At 45.9% G+C, this 8,516-nt stretch overlaps 1 protein-coding gene across 1 annotated transcript in view; it reads left to right on the top strand.

The window, feature by feature from the left end:
• LOC144138538 (uncharacterized) overlaps positions 1–7,353 on the top strand; it is a 39,300-nt gene extending 31,947 nt beyond the window's left edge. Inside the window, exons 11-12 of the mRNA XM_077670875.1 lie at positions 4,679–4,731; positions 6,391–7,353. Of these exons, the coding sequence (XP_077527001.1) occupies positions 4,679–4,731; positions 6,391–6,510 (173 nt within the window). The 3' untranslated portion in view covers positions 6,511–7,353. The remainder of the gene's footprint in view (positions 1–4,678; positions 4,732–6,390) is intronic.
• The last annotated feature ends 1,163 nt before the right edge of the window (positions 7,354–8,516 follow it).

Consider the following 8,516-nt stretch of genomic DNA (forward strand, 5'->3'; position numbering starts at 1 on the left):
TCCAAATACTCAACTCGTTATCCACTGATCTCCCAGAGAAGTTTTGATGTGCAACACTTTGTATGAGGTTTGGTTTGTGAAGGACAACACTTTGTTTTCCCTGGTGTTTTTCTTTTCTCGTGTATTTATTCATTTATCTTTTGGTCTCCATTTTGACGTGTACAAATCTGGCAAGACAGAGTTGTTGCAATCTTCGAAAATTTGCAGCTGTAAGTTGTGTACTCGTAAAACTATTAGTGCGAACTACCTTATTGAATGAGCAGCTGCCTGGCAAATAGCACATTTACTTACAGCCTTTGATGCATCTGCTTATGCAGAGCAAAGTGTGTGCACTGCCTGTTGGCATTACTTGCAGTGATGAGAAGCAATAGGCAGCAGTGGCAAGGGCTGCCATACCTCTGAGGTTCAAAATTGACTAGCATTGACTGCCCTGCTGTACGAGTAGCTCGCTCTGCGGGGTGGAACTATGGCTGCAGGATATGCAATATTATTTTATTAAACACATGATGTTTCTGCAAGGAAAGTTGAAACCCAATCTAACGAAGCCGCCGGGAACTAAGGTTTATTTTGTTAAAATGGAGAACTTCGTAAAATTGGGACTGCCATTTTACAAGCAGTTGATTCCATGAATTTGGTGCCAAAGGGGAGGCACATCCCAGCAGCTACCGTGACATTGTAATTGCAGCAGCTGGGGCGCTCGCAATTTATTAATTCGCTAACAGGCCGCGGTGAAAATAAATTTCTTTTTTTCCTGAAAAAAAAACACCTGTGATTTTCGCCTGCATGGGCTTCGTTAGCATTGAGCAGACAGACTTTTCGTAGCATGCAAGCACATTCAACGCGTCGTTGGTTCCTCCGGGAGCCCCAGTGAAGAGCCTGAGCAAGTCAGTGGTGTTCGTCACCTGGCCTGGAGTGGGCACAGGAGCTTCATCAGTTTCTGAGTCATCAGCATCCTCTGACACCTTCTGTGCACCGGAAACTAACTGTACAGTTTCTTGATCATTCAAAACCTCCACCGTGCCGGAATCTGCATCAGCACTCAGGTAGTTCTGGAAGCTCAGATCTGCTGCCGCTTCGTTAACAGGGTGTCTAGCGACCGGGAAAACTGGGAAAACAGGGAAAAGTCAGGGAATTTCGAGCCGCCGGGAAAAGTCAGGAAATTGTCAGGGAATTTTTCAATCAAGTAGTACCAGTCAGGGAAAACCACTTCGGGGCCTGCCCACACAGTTTTAGAATACGGTAGAACAGTTTTGGAGGCCCCCGAGAAGTTACCGAACGCGACATGTTCGCGCGCGACTAAAGCGTGAACCGCATGAAACGTTTTCTGGTTTTTTTGCAAGCGAAAAAGCGCCGCGCACGCCTGAGGCACGCTGACGCCGCCGCGGAAACCACCCGCACAGTGCGTGCCAAGCAGCAGGCGCTGGCAACATGGCGCTGGCAACATGGCGGCAGCACCGGCCGCGGAGTAGTGCGGTAGCCCCAACGATTGCTTTTAACCGCTTTTTAAAATGCTACTTAAGGCACAAACGCACTTGCTTGTGCAGGAAAGGAGCCACTGCAGACACGAAATCGTCGACGCGGCCGTGAAAATACCGCGCACGAATCGCGTGCATAAACTCGCCGTGCGGTTCACGCAGCTCGCAGCTGGCTCAAGTTGCTGGGTGCATTTGCGCAGAGGGATGATGTAGGTGGTGCCCAAATCGCACGCAGAACGCGCTTTTTTTCCAGCAAATTTTAAAAGGCAGCGCTCTTTGGGAGCTAATCTTGAAAGAACTTTTTTCTTGTGACATCAGAAGCCAGAGTTGCATAATAAAAAAAAAAAGGAACATGACATGGTTTAGCGTGAACCACATGGGGCATTTTCTGCTTGCGAAAACGCGCCACGCACGTCACAGGCGCGCTGACGCTGGCGCAGAACCACCCGCACCAACCGCACGCTGCGCGCGGTGCTGCCGGCGGCGGCAACATGGCGGCTTCGGCCGCGGAGTGGTGACGGGAGTTCGAGCGACCACTTCTAAGCGCTTCTAAGACACGCACGAAGTCGCTTGTGAAATAAAGGAGCTTATAATGTGGGCGAAAAACGGTACAATAAAACATCATCCGCGCCGCTAGTGAAAGCGCCCATGCAATACCTGCGGGGGTGGTAAGCCGGCCTAAACATCTCTGGCGGAGCCAGCCGGCTGTCTCGAGAGCTTCGAAACTGCCGACATGGGGCGCGCGGCTGCCCATTGGCGCACGTCGTCGGGCTCCTCCCACTGCCGCGCGCGACGCGCATCATTTTCTGAGCGAAGCAGAATGCGCTGCCGCGTGCGCGAATCGTCGACGCGGCCGCCAAAAATCGCACTCGCAACACCGACGTGCCCGAATCGCGTGCAAAAACGCACCATGCGGTTCACGTTGCATGTCGAGCCAGGACAATCAAGAAAAAAAGCAAAAGGTGCTCGCTGAAGCGCAACTTGAATTCTATCCCGCAAGATGAAATAAACTCTGAAGCCGTAACTGAAGGCAAGCAAGCCTCAAACTGAACAAACAAACTGGACTTAATTAAAGTGCATTCTGAGAGTTAGGGCACTTGCAACAAATGTGTTTTTCCCAATGATAGAATGTGTTTTCCTACGCTTTTTATGTGCTTCAGGGACCATTTCCACAGAATGGCGTGTTGTATATGTCAGGGAATTTCGTTTAAAATTGTCATGGAAAACATGGAAAAGTCAGGGAAATTGAATTAGGCAATTTGCTAGACACCCTGGTTAAGGCGACGAAGCTGTTTCCAGAAACTCGGCGGGATTTCTTCTTCTTGCTCGTGTTGAGGGCATGCGGAACTTGAAATACTTCGTTAATTTTGGAATAGCGCTGAGTCTATTTCGTTTGTTCGAGTTCATAAAAGCATGAGCTGTATGGGCACCTCCGGGGGAATCCGAATTTTTTCGTTAAATCAGGAAATTCGTAAGATCGGGTTTCGTTAGATAAAGTTTTGACTGCATTGCAGTCTAGCGTATTTAGTTTTGGAATAGCGCTGAGTCTATTTCGTTTGTTCGAGTTCATAAAAGCATGAGCTGTATGGGCACCTCCGGGAGAATCCGAATTTTTTCGTAAATCAGGAAATTCGTAAGATCGGGTTTCGTTAGATAAAGTTTTGACTGCATTGCAGTCTAGCGTATTTAGTTTTGGAATAGCGCTGAGTCTATTTCGTTTGTTCGAGTTCATAAAAGCATGAGCTGTATGGGCACCTCCGGGAGAATCCGAAGTTTTTCGTTAAATCAGGAAATTCGTAAGATCGGGTTTCGTTAGATAAAGTTTTGACTGCATTGCAGTCTAGCGTATTTAGTTTTGGAATAGCGCTGAGTCTATTTCGTTTGTTCGAGTTCATAAAAGCATGAGCTGTATGGGCACCTCCGGGAGAATCCGAATTTTTTCGTAAATCAGGAAATTCGTAAGATCGGGTTTCGTTAGATAAAGTTTTGACTGCATTGCAGTCTAGCGTATTTAGTTTTGGAATAGCGCTGAGTCTATTTCGTTTGTTCGAGTTCATAAAAGCATGAGCTGTATGGGCACCTCCGGGAGAATCCGAAGTTTTTCGTTAAATCAGGAAATTCGTAAGATCGGGTTTCGTTAGATAAAGTTTTGACTGCATTGCAGTCTAGCGTATTTAGTTTTGGAATAGCGCTGAGTCTATTTCGTTTGTTCAAGTTCATAAAAGCATGAGCTGTATGGGCACCTCCGGGAGAATCCGAATTTTTTCGTAAATCAGGAAATTCGTAAGATCGGGTTTCGTTAGATAAAGTTTTGACTGCATTGCAGTCTAGCGTATTTAGTTTTGGAATAGCGCTGAGTCTATTTCGTTTGTTCGAGTTCATAAAAGCATGAGCTGTATGGGCACCTCCGGGAGAATCCGAAGTTTTTCGTTAAATCAGGAAATTCGTAAGATCGGGTTTCGTTAGATAAAGTTTTGACTGCATTGCAGTCTACCGTATTTAGTTTTGGAATAGCGCTGAGTCTATTTCGTTTGTTCGAGTTCATAAAAGCATGAGCTGTATGGGCACCTCCGGGAGAATCCGAATTTTTTCGTTAAATCAGGAAATTCGTAAGATCGAGTTTCGTTAGATAAAGTTTTGACTGCATTGCAGTCTAGCGTATTTAGTTTTGGAATAGCGCTGAGTCTATTTCGTTTGTTCGAGTTCATAAAAGCATGAGCTGTATGGGCACCTCCGGGAGAATCCGAATTTTTTCGTTAAATCAGGAAATTCGTAAGATCGGGTTTCGTTAGATAAAGTTTTGACTGCATTGCAGTCTAGCGTATTTAGTTTTGGAATAGCGCTGAGTCTATTTCGTTTGTTCGAGTTCATAAAAGCATGAGCTGTATGGGCACCTCCGGGAGAATCCAAATTTTTTCGTTAAATCAGGAAATTCGTAAGATCGAGTTTCGTTAGATCAAGTTTTGACTGTATTGCAGTCCAGCGTACGTATCGGACGAAAACGAGCAAAAAAATTGTTGTCCGGCTTTCCTACGATGTTCCTGTGACTTTTAGTTAACGTGGCAGCAGAGCAAGCATAATGTTGCTGCATGTTATGAGCAAAGCAGAATGCCAAACAGCTCATTACGACGGTGCTTTTTGCCCTCTTAATAAGAGCTCTTTGCAGAAGGACCTACATTTTCCATCTCTTGTTTCTTTTTCAGCTTTCTACTGCTTAACAGCCCTGTTGAGGTTCCTACAGATCAGCTACAATGATGTAAGTGAACAAGCTTGCATTTTTTTTTTTTTTCTGTTTAAGCTACCTGAAGCCACTTCTGCTCAAACCACTTCTGGTCAAGTACCACGCTACGCTTGGTACCAAACTACTCTTGGAACTTGAAGCAGCAAGGTCCCCGTTCTGTTGGACCGTAGCATTGAACAAATTGTGCAATCCACTTTTTATATGGCAAAGCTTATCGCTGAAACAGTTAAGAAGCATAGTTGTTAGATAGAGATGCGTGACAAAGCTGCGATGTAACAGCAAAACTACTTGTCATTAGTGCAAGAACAGTGTGGTTTATTAAAGGGAGTTCGAATTTGTGCAAGTTTGAGCCGAATGGCTCAACATAGTGCAACTTTCTGAAAAGCCTAACTCAATGCATATACAAGGTGGTACATCAATAAATGACCATCTTTGACCCTTTCCGGTCCGAAACTTTTACTCGTGTTCCGGCCCTCCTCTTCCCGGAACTATTTTGCCAGTTTCTGGCACCATGAAGAAAAACGCGAACTGTGCAAGAAAAACTCTGAGGGTATTTGTTTTTTCTCTTGCATTCTTCTTGCAACTCCTTTACCGGTATTTGAGCAGCGTGTGAAACAGCTCGAGGCATTCTCCTGGGTGCAGGCCAGGGATTTTACTGCTACTGCAGGTTTTGCAGAAAAACACAGTTTCCATCCTGTCTCCTATGGTTTTTCTTTCGCTGCAAACAGCACAGTCCTTGCTGCTTTGGCCTGGAGGCTTGTAGATGATATGGCTCATCCCATCTAGATTTTTTCCACACTCCATACGTGCAGACGGGCCCCACTTTATGGCTCGAGTCCTCACATCACCAAACAGGCCTTGGATGAGGTTGCAGCAGTACTGCAGGTTTCGCTGCTCTTTCTTGCCATTATTCTGCAGCAGTGTGCACCTCAAAATAAAACTGTTGGCAATGGAAACCTCTAAAAGCCAGAACAAAAGCTTTCACCGCCATTTCGTTTGTCTTTCGACAAAATGCGTAGCTCACTCCACTACTGTCGTGGTCTTCGTCACTTGCTTCTGTCAAATCACATATCTTATAAAATCACGTAATTCTGTTCCTCACTGAAGTCTTCATTGCTTTTTCCATGTGCACCAATGTAAAACGCACACGATGAGGAAGCCACCGTGCATCTCAGCGAACAGCACGCACGTGATGGCGTCTGGAATCCAAAAGGCCCATGCTGAACATTGTGCTGCACCCTAGTGCAAAAAGAAGAAAACTTTAACAAAGTTCAGTTATCCCTCGAAAGATGGCACATTGTGTATACAAAGAAAGCGCGTGCATCGCAGTGAGGAAAAACGTGAAATTTAACCTTGAACACCTGCGGCAGGTGGAACCCGACAGTGGAGTGCTATGTCCGTGTTGCGTTTACCGCTGCTCCTTTTGCGGTGACACGTTACACGAAGGTTGCAGTTTGTGGTCGGTTTTGTTTAACACTAAGAACAATAATGGCACTTGCCTGCATAATCAGAAAATTGACATCGATGTAACACCTTGTATATGCTGGGATAAGTGTTGTTATTGCACAGAAAAACAAATTCTCCATGGATTAGTAGTGACGGGGGATTATCCCAGGTAGAGTACAGTGGTTTTCATGCACTAAATTTTTGCTGTTTTTGTTTTGGTTGCCGCAGGTGCCTGCATTGGTTAAGATGCTTGGACCAGACCTGCAGAAGTTCTCGGGCGCTTCTGAACGTGTGAAGAAACTCATCGACGAGATAAATCTCAAGCTCTCTGTGTCGATATCAGCGTGACGTCGTTGAGACATGCACATAAATGCTGCCTTCTTTGTAACGGAAACTGAAACTATCTTGTTGGATGCAGATGTTTGGCTGGCGGCAGTTTGTTATTCTCTCAAAGCTCCCGGTGATCATCCGCCTGTGGGCAAAAACAGTGCGAGCCTGGATTCTGACTTGTCTTGGCTGCATTGCGGCTTGTCCGCCGGTCACGAGTGGTGAAACTCTGGTTGTCTATTACACGGGTTTGTTGAAGCTCCGTTTCTGTTGTGCTTGTGAAGAAAGAGCAGCAGCGGGAGGTTATATATCGGAATTCATATAGGTCGCAATGGTACTTGGACACTTCTAGGTTTAAGGAATGGATCTGAAGATATTTTAAAGGTTGTGTTTCATTTTATTTTACCCATTGTATTTTGAAAGGTCACAACACTGTTGTCTGATGTGTTTATTTTGAAATAAGATGAACAATATTGACCACGTGGCATGGTGGATAAAATACTCATCGCGCAGAGCGAGATTTTTTAGAAGTTTGAGTAACGGATGAAACGCAGCAATATTTTTCGGGATGTGCAAGTATTGTTTGAAAACTTGAGCAGTGAGGAGCAGCAAAAAGTCTCCAATGCTCGCTTTCAGACATGGGGATGTTTACACCTGACATAAAAATGGTTTTTGTGTTAAGGTAAGCAAATACCGAGACTCACAACTAATATATGATAGCGAAGCTGGGACCTCACATGTTACATTGTAACCTTATGTAATTGCACAATTAAGCTGGTAACTAACCTTGTCCACGGTTTTGGACGCTGTCTATCTACGTGGCATCTGTTTGGTGTAATAAAAATGTTTGTTATGAACAATGAATTTTTCTGCTTGTGTGTTGGATGTTACCTCTTGGAAATAGTATCCCTCTGTGGGCCATGTCGGCCTCCGAGTAAGTCATTAAATGCGGGAAGTACTACTTGGGCTTAAAACTTAAGTGTCATGTATGCCATCAGTTGTGGCTTAAACCCGCTGATACTGGAGCTCCAGGCTGTACATGACGCAATTAATGCAAGTGCACTCCATAACGTCCCGGAGGTGCACATATACACAGACTCGCTCAGCGCTGTGAAGCATCTGAAGCAAGTGAAGACACCTCTGATCTGCCAGCAGATTCACCGCCTCTACTGAACATCGGAGCTAACGATCTGTGTACATTGGGTACAGGCTGGTCAGAATATACTGAACCGATTAGCGGACCATCTTTCCCACTCTTCTACCCCACCTGAATTCTCCCCTAGCCCCCTTCCTTGTGATCCGCGCGCGCGTCTTTTAGCGCAGAAATCTCTTCTGAGAAGGGACACATGTGCCCTGATCCCCCCGTGTGTCTGCTCCATGCCCCCTAATCTTTCTCAGGTGGAGGAAGTTTCTCTCGGTAGGCTTCAGTCACTTGGACCTGGGGGCACTCGCAAGGCAAAAACCAGGAACTTGTCCCAAGTGTACGGCTCTAGCGGCTCAAGCTGATGCCAAGCATCTTTTGGACGTGCGCGGGAACAAGGAATAGCTCGAGACGGCGCGCTCAGAGAGGTTGGTCTCTGGTAGGTTAAACCGGACGACTACAGCTGCGTGATGCAGGAAGATAGATACTGCAGGTCGCTGATGGACTTTCTGCACGCAACTGGACTGCATGCATACCTGTAGACTCGAAAACATATCGGTCGCGTGACCATCTGTGTGTTTTGCAGCCCCTCTCTTGCTTTCCTTATTTTTTTCACTCTTGCCTCGGCGATAATGGCAACGCATCGAATGGGCAACGTTGCAACTTGAACCACGGCCTCCTTTATGCCATGCTTGAACTCGCCATCAAGCTGCGGACCAAGATCCGTGGAGAAAGACAAGAGAAGGTTACTCAGTTCGCGAAATAGATACAGCTGAGAATCCTATTTTTTCAGAACGTATCTGAACTGTCCGCTAGCGAGCTCACACGATCAGCTGGCGTAGCAAGATGCCACATGGTCGTAAAAAACAACAACAAAGGAATTAAA

The sequence above is a fragment of the Haemaphysalis longicornis genome, unplaced genomic scaffold (genome assembly GCF_048455015.1).
Source record: "Haemaphysalis longicornis isolate Haplotype H1 unplaced genomic scaffold, Haemaphysalis longicornis Haplotype H1 scaffold_5, whole genome shotgun sequence".
NCBI lineage: Eukaryota > Metazoa > Arthropoda > Arachnida > Ixodida > Ixodidae > Haemaphysalis > Haemaphysalis longicornis.